The 19876-nt window shown below is 38.7% G+C and overlaps 1 protein-coding gene across 1 annotated transcript in view; it reads right to left on the bottom strand.

Annotated features, from left to right (window-relative positions):
- CAMKMT (calmodulin-lysine N-methyltransferase) overlaps positions 1-19876 on the bottom strand; it is a 406766-nt gene that overhangs the window by 57892 nt on the left and 328998 nt on the right. Inside the window, exons 4-6 of the mRNA XM_025353820.1 lie at positions 7857-7917; positions 5859-5913; positions 4737-4800 (exon numbers count right to left, since the gene is read on the bottom strand). Coding sequence (XP_025209605.1) covers positions 4737-4800; positions 5859-5913; positions 7857-7917 — 180 coding nt within the window. The remainder of the gene's footprint in view (positions 1-4736; positions 4801-5858; positions 5914-7856; positions 7918-19876) is intronic.

Here is a 19876-nt window from a genome sequence, read left to right as displayed (position 1 = left end):
AAACTATGAGATTATAATATAAACCCTATTCATTTTGATCTCTCAAGGTTTTTCTTTTTAATGCTTAATGTGGCAATATTTGGTAATTTAAGGCTGCAAAATATTCTTAAATGTGCTTATTACTCACATGAATTGAGAAGATGCCATAGAGGTACTATAAACTCTGTTAGCAATGCCAATTGTTATGTTTATGGATGAGAGGCCTTTATTTCCAGAGCATGGTAAGAAAATACAAGATGAGGTTCACCAAATCATTTTAGCTTTTGGTGACCCGGAATGGTTTAAGTGGAAAAAACATAAGCTTTGAAGTCAAATGAACCTGGCTTCTAGTGCTGGTTCTGATACTTGGTGGCTGTGTGTCCTTGGGTAAATTAATCTCTCTGAGCTCCATCTCTAAAACAGAAATAATGATACCTATTTGTTAGGCTTAATGGAGTATCACATATGATAGGCCTGGCACATAGTAGGTGCCCAATTCATGTCAATTCATTACCTTAGTGTATAATTTAGGCAAAAGCTTTGGTAGGATGAAGAGGCTGGTAAAGTAACTAACATGAGGTTTGGCAGTTACACTTTATTTTCTTTCCCTGCTGCTTAGAATTAATTACCTTAACCGGGCACAGTGGCTCACGCCTGTTGAGCCCAGAAGTTCAAGACTGCCTGAGACCCCATTCTCCACAAAAAGGAGAAAAAAGAAAAAAAAAGTTAGAATTAATTATGTGAACATTTATACTGTAGAATTTAAATAACCAGAGTTATCAAAGGACTTCTGCCCTTCATGTGTATAAATGTATTCTAGCCAAGGATAGGTACTAGACCTATCTTGTTCACTATTGTATCTTTAGCACCTGTAATGACATGCCATTAATATTGGTTGAATTAATTTTAATTTAATTCCAAAAATAGATATTTGTTGAGTTGCTACCCAATGTGAGGCACATAGAGTTTACTTATGACTCATCAGTAGATGGAAGTACAGCCGGCATTGGAAGAAGAAGCCTGGACACAGGAAGATGGCCCGGGATTTCCACGTTGTCAACCATCTATAGTACAGGCTGCACAGTCCACATGAAGCTTCACTCATTAGTTACTCAAGTCAGGGATTCTATTAAATAAAAATAATGTTAAACCAGGGGTGTCTCCTTTAAAAAGCACAGGAGATTTACCCATTTTTGGAGAATCCTAAGTTCAAGATCTGTGACCCACACTGTGCATACTATGGGGATAAGATGCTTACAGAGAAATGGGTCACCAAACATTGGAATCTTCTGCATAGAACTGCCAGATGTTTATTAAGGCAGGGCGCCTGTGCTGGGCACATTAGTGATTGTAGCCAGAGAGGGATGCTCACCTTCAGGAGTTCTACTTTTATTCATCATAATTTAGAAGAGGCTTAGTATCAATAATAGCTCAGTATACCATGTGTCTCTCCTATTCCTAGGTCATTGTTATCACAAGCTACAAACCTTATGGAGTAATTATTATATGTGGGCTGTTGAAGATTTCTTTCTTGACACTAAGAGGGCATTACCAAAAAAAAAAAAAAAAAAGAAAGAAAGAAAGAAAAAGAAAAGGAACACGTTTCACACTATTTTGGAATAAATTTCATAACTGGACAAACGAAATGATCCCGTTTCTAATTTATCCTTTGTTCTCTTGGGGTACAGAGAAAATGGAATCTGTAGGGAAGAGCAGCTCTCAGGTGTGGGGGCTTTGGGTTCATAGACCCAGCAATGCAGTTTAAGGAGACCAAGGAGACCTTAGGGAAAACTACCCATGAATCTAAGAAAATATTTGTGACTTAAAAAATTCATTTTTACCTCAAGTCTTAATATCTTTCCAGACATCTCTGTTTCATAAATCTCAGATCAATATCTAGCTTTTCAGAATCAAGATGGAAAACTCAAGAAGACATAGGCAATCCATTTGATATATTTTAGGGAAATAATAAATAACCTCAAAACTGGTTGACATGCTTCTGTGATATAAAGATTCAGAACCAATCCATTCATTGCCTCACATACTAAAACAAATAGAAATAATATAAAATTAAAAGGAAATATCACGAAATGCTATTTTTAAGAGGTAAAAATCAGAATCTTAGAAGCTTAAGAGACTGAGAAGATTCAGTTGGATTCATTAAATACAGAAGCCAAGAACAACAAAAACAATTTTTAAAATGATAAGAATAACATACAGGCCAATACTCAGATGTGATATGCCATTGCCAGGTCGATTTTCAATTACATTTCACTGATGTATTCATTTGTTTCTTAATGTGCTCATCTTGCCCATTAAGAATAATTAGCAGCTTTACTAAGAGATTTTCTGGCTTCTGGCAATGTTTCTCCCCCTTTTTTTGTTGACATCCACTTTTACTTTTTAGAAAGTAATTTTTGAATAATATCCTACAACTGCTATATAATTTAGGCTTCCTAAAATTTTAAAGGAAAGATGTAAACAGTAATTTTTAAATAAGTTTGTTTCAATCTATATGCATCAATAGTATGTGATTCAGTGAATTAGTTATTCTTACAGAAAGTGGGCACGCAAATAGAAAAAAAAAAATCATTCATATTAACCTCAGTCAGTGAAACAGATGACAACGAATACCAATTGTACGCTCTGTTAGCAAATCAAGAATAGCATTAGTATTAAAAGCAGGAAAAACACATTGCCAATTTTAAGGCTTTATGCATGCTTTTTCTCTTAATTAAAAAAAATTAGATCTAGTTACAACAGAAAAAGGCACACAAACATAGTGTTCTATGTTCTAACAACTGCATGGTAAAAACTGAACTCCATCAGGAAAGTCCTAAGAGATGAAATAAAACACACTACCAATTTTGGTCTGCATCCTGAAAAGACCTACTTTATCTACTTTGTAAAGTTCTTCCCCTCCTGCCCTTTGGCACCCCGCTATATTAAACCCATTGTAAAACCCAGCACAATAAAGCAGTCTCAGGGCTGAGCTTCTGAGGACCAAATGTTAAAAATCCATTTTCTTGGGAGGGGGCTGTACCAGTCATTTCTTTGAAAGGCCGGCAGAATGAATACAGAATCTGAGATTTCCTCTCTGATTTCAAAAGCTGGCATGGCATCTTTGTTGTTTAAAGCAAAGGTGTGTTAATTAATGACATTAGCATTGCTTCCTTTCTTTGGAAGCTCTGTAGTTTAGCTCAATAATAATTTTAGAACAAATAGATTTACATACTGACTACAGATGTTTCCCATAGTTTGATAAAAGTTCTAATTGGTTTCTGATGCTATTAAATAAGACACCTGCTGACTTGAAAAAAACCTTAGGTTACTGGGCCCAAGCTGAAAGTTTCTGTGGCTAAAATAATCTTCTCTTGTCCAATAATCCTGCTCCCCCCACCCTCTAAAAATGCGCTGGGGCTGAGCTGGCATACCTGAGCTTCCTCTTGCTCTGTATTCCCTGACATAAGGAGGAGGAGCACAGTGAAATGATACATGGATACGTGCATGAAATAACTCAGAATAAAGCAGAGTGAATGAAACAACATCCGCTCATCTTCAGGAATATTTTGAAAAACTTGAGACAGTCTCAAGAACGTGATTAAAATCCTGCATTTTAAAAAAGGAAGCACCTTTTGTGATCTCTTTCCCTTGTGTGAAAGGCCAAGATTGTGATTGGCTGTTTTTCCTTCCTGAATTTTTTTTAAGTCTGTCAGGCAATTAGCTGGGTGGGGCTCGGTAGAGCATACAAGTGTTACTGAACAATATTAGCTACTGTGCTTCTCGTACCTCCTTTCTCCTGTCTGAGCAGCTTGATGAAGCTGCTGCATATTTTCAAAAAATCATATGGCAGAAGTCGAAAAAGAAAATCCGAAATAGATTGTATGTAAGATGCCACAGAAATCAAAACTGCTTTGGCAGTTTAGAAGCTTAAAATTCAAATCAGTAGATTGTCTCCCTCATAATGTAAATGTAAGGCACACCAAAAAAAAAAAAAAAAAAAAAAAAATCCAAAGCAAACATATCTTCCACTTTTCCTCTCAGTTTCTAACGGCTGTTAACTGCCCCTGAACAAATCAGCTCGACTGCTAAAGTAGCCACAAATTATGCTTACTTTCTTAAAGTACAGTTCAATTTTCATGAACTCTGTGTACATATTAGCAAAGCATAATCTAATGGAGTTTGAACTGTAATAGCATAGCAGAAAAACAGAGATAGCATGTATAATCCTAAATAAAGTCCTAAATAAAAGGAAATAATGAAGAACTGACAGCTGTTTCCAGTGGGGGATATAGGTAACCCCTCAGCAATTAGAGCAGGCACAATATTACACAGTACATACAATATCAAGTGCATAAAGGTAATAACAAACATGAAGCTGGAAGTTAATATTTGCCAGCAATATCCAAATACAATAAATACCAAATAATTTATTTTACACTGGCAAATTCCAATGGAAATAAAAGAACAAGAATGCTTGGAAATTATGAAACAAATTTTCTTCTTGCCTCGGGAGGTCCACAAAACATAGGCCCCTTTAATGAGAGATGTCTATAAAAATCCATGGAAAGAAAAAAACCCAAGGAGTCGTATGCAAGGAATTCATATATTTCTACTTTTTCTTAATTACTTATCATGTATGTGGGGGAGGAAGCTCTCTTTTAATACCCCATGCTGTCTTTCTTTATATCAATTGTTACTCAGCCGGGAAAAAGGAATGAGCACAACAAACCCGTTTTCTATCTGAATAAGGATACTTCTGATGGCCTTTTCATTCCCATCAGTTAACAGAACTTCTTTGACATCTGCAGAAATAGCAACCTGAAAAAAAAAAGGGAGCACAGCAAACAATGAGCAAATATGCTTGTCTGTGTGGAAGTGAAGACAGGAGTGACAAGCCTTCAGTATCATGCTTCCTCACCTATTTCTCTGTAACAATCTTCAATCTTTTTTCATTTTATGTCTGCATTATTTTAATCATTCAATCAAATCAGTCAATACTTTTATCATTCCATTTGCGGGAGCCTCTATCTTGCTATCATTCTGTTCGGTAATTGCATTGTGACAGCGGATGATGGTATTCTGAGAGGCTTTCATTTGTGGGCTTCTGTTTATCTAGTAGAGCCATCATACAAGGCTGTCACTCTGCCTTTCAGCTTGCTTCTGTCTGACTGCCTGATGCCCTTCATATAACTTTGCATTGCAGGCAGATGGCTTTGTGAGGGTAATTTTTTTGTGAGCTTTGACATGCTCGCACATTGGGCTGTAACCTCGACACATTGTATAAGAGCGACAGGTTTGTCAAATGCCAATCAGTGTAACAATATGCTTTTATTTGTAGAGACATAAAAACTTGTCTAATGCACTGTGCTGCTACATAATATCTCCTGAATACATGACTCAGAACCCAGAGAATGGGGAACGACGTTCCTGAATGGCCAATCTAATTCAAAAGAATCTAATTACTGAGCGCTCTGGATCATGTTTGTTGGTGTAATAATGCAGGCAAAACATTAGCAGCTATATCATGGTGCTCCAACTGTGATTCGCCGGGCTATTCCTGTATCTTAGCAAATGGGACTATAATCTGAAAAAAAAAAAAAAAAATGCTTTCGCTATGGCAAAGAAAGACTGTGCGAGGCCTGGAATGTCACAACAAGCAATATTGACTACACTGAGGTAAAATGTTTCTGCTCATCGAGGCAACCATAAAATCAATATGATCCGAAAGTAAGTCAATCTAGAAGGTCTCTCAAGACCCGGCAGCTTGACCGCAGCTGATGCTGTTGACGGTTCTCTGACCCAGCAGTTGGAGGCCCTGGAACATTTTTCCTTTTGTTCCTCCCTCTGAATGGGATTGGAATGGAGAAAAGACCTACCATGAGCCCAGCCAAGCATGTCATGCCACCCCCTAGCTCACACACAGCAAGGGCCCTGAAAGAGAGAAAAGAAATGGTAGAACCCATACAAATTAGATGAAAATGGTCAGAGAGAGATATATGTTACAAGAACAAATTGCCATCTGCAGTAAGAACGGCGCTACCAGGAAGTTGTAGAGACATGACTAGGCTACCTCATGTCGTTTTGCGTTTTAAAAATAATTATGAAATAGAAAAGTCACAAAGCAGGCAAATCAGTGGGGGTTCCCTCATTAGTGTTCACTGCAACATTACCACCGCTGAGCTGAAAAATCTGAGAAGGTTCCCTTTTTTTCCCTTGTCAATGGCGCTGTCTTTTAGAACTAAACTAGCTAGAGTAGCGAAAGATAATTGTTAGGAAAGGATAACACTGTTAATCCACATTCATTCCTTCAAAAACAGTTAGACAAGTAAATGAAGAATATATGTGAGTGTGTATATACCTATATTATAGACACACACAACACACACAAAATAAATAGATGCACTCCTGAATTTAAAAAAAAAATTCTAAAACAAACTGAAACATTTTGGAAAGCTGAACAGTCTCCATAAAGAACAATTACACAAAGAGTATTTAGCAATTAACACTTAAATTACAATTGACCCCAACACAACACAGTGAATAAACAATGCAGGGACATAATATGGTTAAGCCAGCAAACCCAGGCTAAAGTAATGACTGGGCTCTGACTTCACAGCCCAAAAGTAGAGCAGCTCAGAGTTAAAGCTGACAGTCTAGGGGGGCACTCTGCACTTACCTTCCCCTTTGTGCCTAAATATCAGCCCTCAACGTGTGACATTCTCGCCCTGGCCCACTGCTCGCTGATTGGAGCTCCAGTCAAGCTTAAGCACAGCGAGATGAGCAAACGCCAGACTTCCAGGGCAGCTCTGCAGCCCACATTCAAAATTGCCCTGTTCTTATTTATATGCTTAGACTCTTAGGACTGTTTCCTCTTCCCAGTTTGGGAAGTTTATTACCTCAAGAGGAGAAAAACAGCGAAATTAAAAGGGAGGGAGAGGTGGGAAGAGGGGGAAAGGGAGGAGAAGGAGCCAAGCAAGGACATTAATATTTCAAAACACACTTAATGAGTGTTTGGTTGTTCAAAGCAATTATAGACTGGTTGGTAAATATGGACCCACAGAGCTTAAAAAAATACATATTACTGACCCAATCTTGTAAGTACATACTGTTAAAACACACGCTATGATCACTAGTGACTTATCTGGAATAATAATGGGCTATTCAGGAAGTATATATTGAATGACTTCTATAAAATGATAATTAAAATGAAAAACCTATATTTTCTGGGTCTACCAAACATCTTCAGAATTTTCAAATGATTTTTTTTTTCCTGAATTCCATCCATGGGTTTGATCTGTAATGCACACTAACAGTTGAAAACACTTATTTCTGTAGCATGAATCCATAATGCTAATTTATAGTTCACAAATACATATTGTTAGATATATAAAAATACTTTTAAAGCCAGGGGTGGGATGGCATCTTTAAATCATAGCTGTGAGGTATTTATTTATCAGACATTCTGTAGTGACTTCCCTGGCAGAAGTTTAAAGAATGTCTTTGGTTGGTTTTTTTTTTTTTTTTGACCTTCACAATCAGTAAGGATTGATTGGAGCTTCACTTTTGTTTCCCCCAAATCAAAGTGAAATAAAATGCCTTGAGTGGAAATCAAAAGCCTTTGACATACAGCAAAAATCTTGCTGTGCAATATTAGTACCCAAGGCGATTCAGATTTCATTTGAGAAGCAACATGTGTTCACTGTGAACTTTTCCCCCTTTCTTTCTGTTTTCCTTTTCTTCCCTTCTGTTTTCCTTTTTTCTTTTTCTTATTTTTTTCTAACAATTTAATTTGAAGAATGTAATCACGGCAATTTTTAATATGTTGATTCAATATCCGTGATGGGCTAAAAAATATCTTAAGTGCAGCTCTGTACCTGAATATATTACTGTGCTTGAGGCAGTAGTAAGCCAACACCTCTTCGGATGGCCAGATACCTAGAAAACACAAGAGGATAAACCTTTTCATTATAGAAGTTATTCTTTTAAGAAATGGCTTTTAAAAATAATGTTCAGTACAAGCTATTTCAACTTGAATCAAACAACATAGTTATTACAATAATGTCATGAGTGTCTTTTATTGTTGTTATTTTTATAGTGGTGAGATTTATAACTCTTTCCCCCAGGATAATAGAAAAATATCCTAAATAAATTATACTAAATTTTGATCACAAGACAGCCAAAACAGTAACAACCAAAATCACAAATATCAAAAGTTAAATTTTGATGGTACTTCAAATAGATCTTCATCTTGTGCACATAAAATTAATTGGTATCAGTTGAAAACTTACTTATATATGCAGCCCATATTAGGCAAAAATAAATGGGACGATCACACACAGGAGCAAATAAAACCACTGAAGTCACTATATTTCTTTGTTTGATTCCATGCTAATATTTTTAAACATGCACAATTCTGTCTTTTTTTTTTTTTTTTTTTTTTTTGAGACAGAGTCTTGCTCTATCATCAGGCTGGAGTGCAATGGCAAGATCTCGGCTCACTGTAACCTCTGCCTCCCGGATTCAAGCAATTCTCCTTCCTCAGCCTCCTGAGTAGCTGAGATTACGGGTGCACGCCACTAGACCCTGCTAATTTTTGTATTTTCAGTAGAGACTGGGTTTCACCATGTTGGTTAGGCTGGTCTCGAACTCCTGACCTCATGATCTGTCCACCTTCACCTCCCAAAGTGCTGGAATTACAGGTGTGAGCTACCACGCATGGCCACAATTATGTCTTTCTTCAGTTAAATAAAATCAAACTGGAGTATAAGATTAAGAAATTTTAATTTCACCAACTTTGGTACATCTTTGAATTTAGCAATAATTCTACCTGCTAAATTGCATGGATGGACATTTTCTAAAATTAGCATCCATAAATCACTGATTTCAAATACTTAGTCTTCATGAATGGATATGAATTGCTTAAAGAGAAGACAAACGTGCTTGGAAATTATAGTTTCTAGTTGTTATCACAGGATGGTAGGATTATAAGTGTTTTTAATTTTTTTCTTTATGCCTTTTTGTATCTTCCAAAATTTTACAATGAGCATATATTACCCTTATACTTAGAATAAATTGTAACCTTATAAAAATTATGTTTTCCCCCAATTAATCAGACCCAAAGATCAGGCAGAGCACCAGGCATCTTGCACTTCCTGAGGCTGAGAGCACCATGCAGTCCTGGGCACAGGTAGCAAATGTTCTCTGACTCAGCACCAAGCACTCTGCTGATGGGTCTTTTTTTTTTTTTTTTTTTTTTTTTTTTTTTTTTTTGAGACGGAGTCTCGCTCTGTCGCCCAGGCTGGAGTGCAGTGGCCGGATCTCAGCTCACTGCAAGCTCCACCTCCCAGGTTTACACCATTCTCCCGCCTCAGCCTCCCGAGTAGCTGGGACTACAGGCGCCCGCCACCTCGCCCGGCTAGTTTTTTGTATTTTTTAGTAGAGACGGGGTTTCACAGTGTTAGCCAGGATGGTTTCGATCTCCTGACCTCGTGATCCGCCCATCTCGGCCTCCCAAAGTGCTGGGATTACAGGCTTGAGCCACCGCGCCCGGCCCTGCTGATGGGTCTTAATGCAAGATTGAAACATCTAAAAAAGGCTTAATTCTTTCCCCCTAGATGATCCTCCAACTTTGAGGAGTAAGAAATCCAAACATTTCAGAGAAGAGGATGTCAAAGAAATGTTAAGTAAACTCCTAAGAAATTCAGGGGGTAAATATATAAACAGCAAAGAGGTGTCTCCATAGAGCATTTGTTGCGGGAAAGCCCAGTCAGGTGTACACACTACCTCAGCCTTTCTGGCATTTCTGGTAGGAATGACAGCTTGGGGGAGAAACAAGGAAAACCCCCAAGAAGTGTTTGGAGTCATATTTAGAAGGAAAGTCAGAGACGCAGTGGAGTGTGGCAGTTTAGATCACAGATATTTTGGAACCAGACTTATTGGGCTCCAGTGCCAGCTCTGCCATTCCCTTGTGGAGTGACCTTGGACAGGTTACTTAACCTCTCTATCCCTCACGCTCCTCATTTGTAAAATATCACTGCAGTACTGTCAACCTCACAGGATTGGCCTGAGAGTTAGATGAGTAAAATACATGCCTATGTTTAGAATGGTTCCTAACACATAATAACTCAAAGAAAAAGAAAGCTGTTGTTAATGTTATTCTCCAGCAAAGAGGGATGGAAGAGTGGAAGAGAGAATATGTGAATCCAAAATGGTTATCCCAATAACCAGAAAGATGGAAAACCATTTTGACCTGTTCCTATTATTGGAACCCCAAATCCTAATACCTGTCATATCTCCACATAAAAATAACTCTATAAAGACCAAAGTATAAATAAAAGTCTCTGAAGGAAGAGCATAAGACAATGCTCTACACCAAGTGAATATAATCACTACTATAGTGAATTTCTTTATGCGTTTAGCTTGAGGTTTAAAAAGAAATGATAGGGAAAGAGTATCTAACTAAAATTTAAGCCTTGATTAAGTACAAAAATGTAACTTCTAAAATGCAGTCTTTTGTAATAGTTTTATAATTGTCTCAAAAAATTATAGAGGCTGATTTTCAACAAAATTAAATACAAAGAACAAAGTAAAAAAAAATCATGTAAAATTTGACCACTAGGATATAATCACTGTTAACATTTTGGACATCATCTCAAAAGATCTTTCTAGGCAAACAGGTATTTTACACCAGTGGGATCTTTTCATGAAGATATTCAATAACCTGATTTTCCCTCATTCAATATGTGGTAGATAGCTTTACATGAAAATAAAAATATACTTTACCTGCATCATTATTTATAATGATTGCTTAGATATTCTATGTGTGCATCAGAATTCATTTAACCAGTTTTCTCTTGATAGATATTTAAGTTAGTTTCAAAGTTGTTGATATAATGAGATTATTGTGTTGGTGCAAAAGTAATTGTGGGTTTTGCCATTAACATCAACAGTAGAACAATATGACAATACATATTTTCCCAACATATGGTTTTCTCCTTAGGTCAAATACTAGGAAATGGGATATCTGGTCAGAGGTTACATATATTTCACATTTTAATATATCAAACTGACCTCCATAAAATGTGTACCAAGTTACACTCCTAATCAGAGTGTTTGTTTCCTCAAAGTCTTGCCCAGACAGGGTTTTTTTCAACATACTAATTTTTGCTAATCTAAGTTTTTTTTTTTTTTTTGAGACGGAGTCTCGCTGTGTCGCCCAGGCTGGAGTGCAGTGGCGCGATCTCGGCTCACTGCAAGCTCCGCCTCCCGGGTTCACGCCATTCTCCCGCCTCAGCCTCCGAGTAGCTGGGACTACAGGCGCCCGCCACCACGCCCGGCTAGTTTTTTGTATTTTTAGTAGAGACGGGGTTTCACCATGTTAGCCAGGATGGTCTCGATCTCCTGACCTCGTGATCCACCCGCCTCGGCCTCCCAAAGTGCTGGGATTACAGGCTTGAGCCACCGCGCCCGGCCTAATCTAAGTTTTTAAAAGTTATCTCAGTGAAAATCAACACCTAAATGAGATACCACTTCACACCCACTAGGATGGCTACAATCTAATAGTCAGATTATAACAAATGTTGGGTTGGTGAGGTTGTGGAGAAATTGGAACCCTCATGTGCTGCTTGTGGGAATGTAAAATTATGTAGCCACTTTGGAAAATAGTCTAGCAGTTCCTTAAAAGGTTAAATGTAGATTATAATATGACCCAGCAATTCCACTGCTACGCAAGAGAAATCAAAATGTGTCCAACAAAAACTTGTACACAAATGCTCATAGCTGCATTGTTCTTAATAGCCCAAAAGTGGAAACAACCCAAATGTCCATCAACTGATGAATGGATAAATCAAATGTGGTACGTCCATACAATGGATTATTATTTGACAATAAAAGAAGAACTGATACATGCTACAACATAGATGGAACTTGAAAACATCATACAGGCAATACCCCATTTTATTGCAGCTTTCTTTATTCTGCTTTGCAGATGCCACATATCTACAGTTTTACAAATTGAAGGTTTGTGGCAGCCCTGCACTGAGCAAGTCCACTGGTGCCATTTTGCCAACAGCATGTGCTCAATTAGTGTCTCTGTGACAGATTTCAGTCACTCTCACAATATCTAAAAATTTTTCATTATTATTATATCTGTTATGGTGATCTGTGATCAATGACCTTTGATGTTACTATGGTAATTGCTTTGGGGCGGCATGAATTGCATCCATATAAGACAGCTAGCAAACTTAATCAATAAATCTTGTGTGTGTTCTGACTGCTCCACCAGTTGGCATTCCCTCATCTCTCTCCCTCTTCCCAGGCCTCCCTATTATTAGGCTAATTAATAAACCTACAATGGTCTCTAAGTGTTCAAGTGAAAGGAATAGTTGCATGTCTCTCACTTTAAATCAAAAGCTAGAAATGATTCCACTTAATGGAGAAGGCATGTTAAAAGCTGAGATAGGCTGAAAGCTAGGCCTCTTGCACTAAACAGACAAGTTGTGAATGTAAAAGAAAAGTTCTTGAAGGAAGTTAAAAGTGTTACTCCAGTGAACACATGAATGATAAGAAGGTGAAACAGCCTTACTGCTGATATGGAGAAAGTTTAAGTGGTCTGGATAGAAGATCAAACCAGCCACAACATTCCCTTAAGCCAAAGCCCAATCCAGGGCAAGGCCCTAATTCTTCAATTCTATGAAGGCTGAAGGTGAGGAATCTGCAGAAGAAAAGTTTGAAGGTAGTGGAGGTTGGTTCAAGATGTTTAAAGAAGCCATTTCTGTAACATAAAAGTGCAAGGCAAAGCAGTAAGTGCTGATGTAGAAGCTGTAGCAAGTTATCCAGAAGATGTAGCTAAGATCACTGATGAAGGTGACTACACTAAACAACAGATTTTCAATGCAGACAAACATTGGAAGCCTTCCATTGGAAGAAGATGCCATCTAGGACCTTGGTAGCTAGAGAGAATTCACTGTCTGGCTTCAAAGATCCAAAGGACAGGCTGACTCTCTTGTTAGGGGCTAGTGTGGCTGGTGACAAAGTTGATGCCAATGCTCATTCACCATTCTGAAAATCATAGCACCCTTAAGAATTATGCTAAATCTAACCAGGCTCAGTGGCAGGTGCCTATTGGGCTACTCAGGAGGGGAAGGAAGGAGGATTGCTTGAGTAAGCCCAGGAGTTCGAGGCTGTAGTGGGCTATGATTGAATACGTGAATAGCCACTGCACTCCACCCTGGACAACATAGTGAGACCCTGTCTCTTAAAAAAAAAAAAAAAAGAAGAAGAGAAAAGGAATTATGCTAAATCTACTCTGCTTGTGCTCTATAAATAGAACAATAAAGCCTGGATGATAGTACATCTGTTTATAGCATGGTTTACTGAACATTCTAAGCTCACTGCTAAGACCTACTGCGCAGAAAAAAGCAATTTCCTTCAAAATATTATATACTGCTCACTGACAATGCACCTGGTCACCAAAGGGCTCTGATGGAGATATACAAGGAGATGAATGTTGTTTCCATGCCTGCTAACACAGCATCCATTCTGTAGTCCCTGGATCAAGGAGTAGTTTTGACTTTCAAATCTTATTATTTCAGAAATACATTTCTTAAGGATATAGCTGCCAACTACAGTGATTCTTCTGATGCATCCAAGCAAAGTCCATTGAAAACCTTCTGGGAAAAAAAAAAAAAAAAGAAAACCTTCTGGAAAGGACTCACTATTCTAGATGCCATTAAGAACATTTGTGAGTCATGGGAGGAGGTCAAAATATCAGTGTTAACAGGAGTTGGAAGAAGTTGATTTCAGCATTCATGGATGATTTTGAGAGGTGGAAATAGCAAGAGAACTAGAATAAGAAATGGAGCCTGAAGACGTGACTGAATTGCTGCAATCTCATGATCAAACCTGAAAGGATGAAGAGTTCCTTCTTATGCATGGGTAAAGAAGGTAGTTTCTTGAGATGGAATCAATTCCTGGTGAAGATGCTGTGAACACTGTCGAAATTACAACAAAGGATTTAGAATATTACATAAACTGAATTGATAAAGCAGTGGCAGGGTTTGAGAGGATTGACTCCAACTTTGAAAGAAGTTCTACTGTGGGTAAAATGCTGTCAAATAGCATCGCATGCTACAGAGAAATCTTCCCTGAAAGGAAGAGTCAACCAATGTGACAAACTGCATTGTTGTCTTATTTTAAGAAATTGCCACAGCCACCCAACCTTCAGCAACCATCACCCTGATCAGTTCGTAGCCATCATCAAGGCGAGACCTCTACCAGCAAAAAGATTACAACTCACAGAAAGCTCAGATGATCATTAGTATTTTTTAGCAATAAAGTATTTTTAGTAAGGTATGTGCATTTTTTTAGACATAATGCTATTACACACTTATTGCTACAGTATAGTGCAAACATAACTTTTATATGCACCAGGAAAGCAAAGAATTTGTGTGACTTACTTTATTGTGACATTCACTTAATTGCAGTGGTCTGGAACCAAACCCTCAGTATCTCCAAGGTATGCCTGTACCGAGTGAAAGAAACCAGTTACAAAGGACCACATGTTGTATGTTTTTATTTATATGAAATATTCAGAATAGGTATATTCATAAAGATGGAGTGTAGCATGGTAACTGCCTAGGTTAATGATGGTTAGGTGTAAATGGAGCATGACTGCCAATGGGTATAAGGTTTCTTTTGGAGGTGACAAAAATGTTCTAAAATTGTGGTGACAGTTGCACAACTCTGTGAATACACTAAATACCACTGGATGAATTGTATGGTATGTGAATTATATCTCAATAAAGCAGCTACTTTTTCTTTTCTTTTCTTTTTTTTTTTTTTGAGACGGAGTCTCCCTCTGTCGCCCAGGCTGGAGTGCAGTGGCACGATCTCGGCTCACTGCAAGCTCTGCCTCCCGGGTTCACGCCATTCTCCTGCCTCAGCCTCCCAAGTAGCTGGGACTACAGGCGCCTGCCGCCACGCCCGGCTAATTTTTTGTATTTTTAGTAGAGATGGGGTTTCACCGTGTTAGCCAGGATGGTCTCGATCTCCTGACCTCGTGATCTGCCCACCTCAGCCTCCCAAAGTGCTGGGATTACAAGCGTGAGCCACCGCGCCCAGCTAAGCTGCTACTTTTTAAAGTTTTCTCATTCTTGTTTGTGGGAATAAAATGGCCTTTCTAAAACATTTTCTTTTCAAATTAGTTATACAGACACATGGTTTAAAGAGCCATTGGGATCTGTTAGAATGGTTAAGACAAACAGTACCCAGCCCCTTTCCCCAGTATTTCTGCTTCCACAGGAACTATTACTTTCAACTTTTTTAGCTAACTCTTCTGGTAATTGTGTCTATATTTCCACATAATATGTTTGTATTGTAGCTTCTTGATTTTTCAGTTTCAGGCAATATCTATTGAACACCCACTGTGCAAAATTAGCATTTTTTTGCTTTTATCTCTATTCCTCTTCCCACATCACACATGTGTGCCCCTTATCTACCCCACATCATCTGCTTAATATTATATTTTAATATTACAATAATAGTTATAATGTTAAAATTTTGGTAAGATCACTCCCCAGTTGATTTTATTATGACTATGAAATATGAGCTATGTAGTAAACTATGATTTTTTTTTCTTTCATGCACAAATTTTTGTTTTCTCTGGAGTTTATAAAGGTCTTTCCCCCTCTCATTTGCTAAGATTTGTATGCAACCTCAAACAAAACCTCAAATGCATCCATTTCTCCTCTCGATACATTCATTCACAATGGGTGTTCTATCAACTTTATGAGGAAGTATCTCCTGGTATCTTCTGACCTGCCTTAGTTTGGACTGAATGCCCTTTATGCTTGGTACACAGCTGACAGCCTAATCTTCACTACCATCCCAAGCTCCTTTTGCCTTTCTCCTGGGTTCCATCTCTTGTTTCCTCTACCCATTGTCTTCCTCTTTCTTGGTTCATTCCCTCATTTTAGTGTAACACATCCTCCAGTAGTTTCTTGAAAAAGGGGGTATGAGAGGTGAATGTTTAAGAACTTGCATGATTCAGTGGGTAATTTCAATCCAGAAACTCCATGTTCTTCAGTCCTTCGGAAGTTTCTTACGAAGTATCATCGATTATTTTCTTATCTCCATATTTTCCTGTTCTGTTCTTCTAGAACTGTTATTATTTGGGTGTTGAATCTCCCGAACGCATCCTTTTATTTAAAAAAATCTTTTCTTTCTTGCTTTGCATCTCTTATTGTTTTCTACTTTCTTGGAAATGTCCTCAACTTTATCTTCCAACCTTTTTATTGTTCTTCTAATTTATGCTATTGTTATTGATGGTCATTCTTAGAATATTTCTTTTTTTTTTTTTTTTTTGAGACGGAGTCTCGCTCTGTCGCCCAGGCTGGAGTGCAGTGGCCGGATCTCAGCTCACTGCAAGCTCCGCCTCCCGGGTTCCCGCCATTCTCCTGCCTCAGCCTCCCGAGTAGCTGGGACTACAGGCGCCGCCACCTCGCCCGGCTAATTTTTGTGTTTTTAGTAGAGACGGGGTTTCCCCGTGTTAGCCAGGATGGTCTCGATCTCCTGATCTTGTGATCCGCCCGTCTCGGCCTCCCAAAGTGCTGGGATTACAGGCTTGAGCCACCGCGCCCGGCCTAGAATATTTCTTTTATATAGCATCCTATTCCTGTTTCAGAAATGCAATGTCTTAATTATTTGAAAATATTAATTATAGTTTCTTTTAAGTTTTCTCATCTTTATAAAGTGTATTTTCTTCAAGTTGTTTTTTTCTGTTTCTTGTTTTTGGTATCTGTCACATTAAAAGCTTTCCTCAGGTATCTGGTAATTCTGGAAGTAAAGAAGGCTGAGTGTAGGTGAGTGGGGTGAGGGTGTGGGGCTCAGCATTCAGTCTGCATATGTTCCCTTAGTCACTCCACCTGGCTTTTCATATTCTCTGCTTTCAACTGTGCCTGGTGTCTCCCAACCCCCAAACCCCCAGTTTAACCCTCTCCAAAGAATAAACCTCCAGTTTTCTGTCAGAGTAGAGGGGGAATAGTTGCCCAGTGGCCTGAAATGGGCATATAACTGCTTCTTAAACAACTCTCAATCAATTCTCCTTAGTTTCATCCCCTTCAACTCCTTCTTTTAGAAGTACAGTTGCCCCTCAGTATTTGTGGGGGATTAGTTCCAGGACTCCCCCACTCCATACCAAAATCTGCAGATATTCAAGTCCCTTATATAACATGATGTAGTATTTGCATGCACATCCAATGTAAGTGCTATGTAAATATTTGCTATAATGTTTTTTTTTTTTTAATTTTGGCCGGGCGCAGTGGCTCACGCCTGTAATCCCAGCACTTTGAGAGGCTGAGGCGGGCAGATCACTTAAGGTCAGAAGTTCAAGACCACCCTGGCCAACACAGTGAAACCCCATTTCTACTAAAAACACAAAAATTAGACAGGTGCGGTGGCTCATGCCTGTAATTCCAGTTACTCGGGAGGCTGAGACAGGAAAATCGCTTGAACCTGGGAGGGTTGCAGTGAGCCGAGATCGTGCCACTCCACTCCAGCCTGGGTGACAGAGAAAGATCCTGTCTCAAAAAATAAAATAAAATAAAAACTTTTGTGTTACTTTTAGTATTCTTTTTTTTTTTTCCAGAATATTTTGGATCTCAGGTTGGCTGAATCCTCAGATGCGGAACCCATGGATATGGAGAAACGGCTACATCTGATTCCACCAATTTTTGAGCCTTTCAAGGCTTCAGAAGTTTAAATTGGGTTGATTCGCAGCTTTTCCAACTGCTGGCTTTCTTATATCTGCTAAGTCAATGACTTCTCATGCATTTGCCTTCCAGCTTCTGAAATTTTATTGCTATTGCGTGTTGCCCCTTAAAACGGCCATTCTGTCATTCATGTGGGTTTATGCCTTAAAAACATCCCTATATAGAGGTTTAGTGAGGGTTCTTAAAGGAATGCATTGATCAGTCTCCAAGTTTACCTGAAACCCAGAAATGTATGGTCCTTTGAATATAGCTTTGTAGGACAGTTCTGGAATCCAAGACATATTCTTATCTCTTCCAGAGTACATTTTAGCATCAACGCTTTAAGCTCAGCGTGGTGGGATTTCATTACTCATTCTGGAAGAACAGTGAGTAGGGGGACTTCCTAGACTAGAGAGAAATTCATTGGAAAGGTGGTGAGAATAATTTTTAGAAGAAGGACGTACAAGACGAGAACACTAATGGTGAGATCCCAAGGTTCTTATGTTCCCTTAATAATATTATAGTACTATAGTTATTAACTGGGTGATGAAATAATCTGTACACCAGACCCCCGTGACATGCAGTTTTTCTATATAACAAACCTGCAATGGACCCCTGAACTTAAAAGTTTAAAAAATGGATTATAATGCTTTATCCGAAAATTATAGCACTTCTGCTACATTGTTGACATCACTCAATGAAGCGTTGCAGAATGCCCAAAGTGGCATTTATAGTAGCTAAAGTGTTAATCTAAAAAAAGCAACCCCAAACTTTTAAATTAATAGTTTATTCTAGAAAAGTATTCTCGAAATACATGCTATAAAAGTTGTTAAGAAGCATATCATTTCCTATTCTTTAGTGCTTTCTGTATAAATCAAATGAGTTTATTTCATAGGAGGAAAGGCCTCCTTCATCTTTTGGGCCTTCATAAAAGCACTGGCTAGGTAAGAGTTCTGTCTGGAAACGGAAGAGTACTACACTGTACTTGCATATCTATGGTCATTTTGTTTCATCACATTTTCTTTTGAACAAAGGCTTGCTTCCCTGCAGATGCTTCTGTCAGAACTGGGCCTGTTGAACTCGTCAGACTCCAGAAAGCCTATAGCCGGTCAACATGAAAACAGGAAAAGTTAGCTGTCTGTGTAGCAAGAGTAAGGTGGAAAACTGGCAATGTGATCTACTTAATGTATGCAACCACTTTGTTGTTTTTATTGTTAGTGAAGTGGCAAGTTTAGAATTATTTTATTTTATTTTTGGAGACAGGATCTCACTCTGTCACCCAGGCTGGAGTAGAGTGGCGCCGTCATGGCTCACTGCAGCCTCGACTTCCTAGGCTCAGGTGATTCTCTCCTGAGTAGCTGGGACTACAGGTGTGCATCACCACACCCAGCTAATTTTTCTATATTTGGTAGAGATAGGGTTTCACTATGTTACTCAGGCTGGTCTCGAACTCCTGGGCTCAAGTGATCCTCCTGCCTCAGCCTCACAAAGTGCTGGGACTACGGCATGAGCCACCGCACCTGGCCTAGAATTATTTTAAATGTCAAGTTTCATAGTTAATGTGGAAACAAAACACAACTATGATTAATCTGAAGACTGAGCAAATCCTAAAATTCAGTAACCTGAGGATCCAGCTAAGCATGGGGCCTTCTAGATCAGTTCCATTTGTGAGCTTTTCACTTCTCCTAGCTTGTCCTGGAGGGCAGTCCTAAGGCTTTGATCAACAGCATCCTACAAGCAGCACCGCTGGCTCCCTTCTCCCCACGAACTGCTTGTACTTGTTGCATGATGACAACACACCCAGCTCTCACAGCAGACATACGGCTTTTCTGTGATCAGCTGATGTCCATCGAAGCAGCACCTTTCTCTAGCTCCCTCAAAGTAAGTGATCAAGCCTATCACACAGAAGTCAGGAAAAAAAAAAAAGGCCTCTCTCAAATCTGAGACTCAAGTGGAGAGGCCAACACACACTTAGCTAAGCCATCAAACCTCCTGGAAGAAGAAATGCACTGGTAGATGTTACTAAAAAGAAAAGCTGCTCATGTTGGAATGAGTATGGAAGCTTCCTGGGCTTGTTTCAGTGTTTGTACCCTGTCTCTTCTTTCAATCCAACTCATATTTCTGTCTTGTCACTGATGTGTCAACCC

This window comes from Theropithecus gelada, chromosome 13 (genome assembly GCF_003255815.1).
Source record: "Theropithecus gelada isolate Dixy chromosome 13, Tgel_1.0, whole genome shotgun sequence".
In the NCBI taxonomy this organism is placed as follows: Eukaryota; Metazoa; Chordata; class Mammalia; order Primates; family Cercopithecidae; genus Theropithecus; species Theropithecus gelada.
The sequence above is the reverse complement of the archived record's forward strand: the minus strand, read 5'-3'. Positions and strand labels throughout refer to the sequence as shown.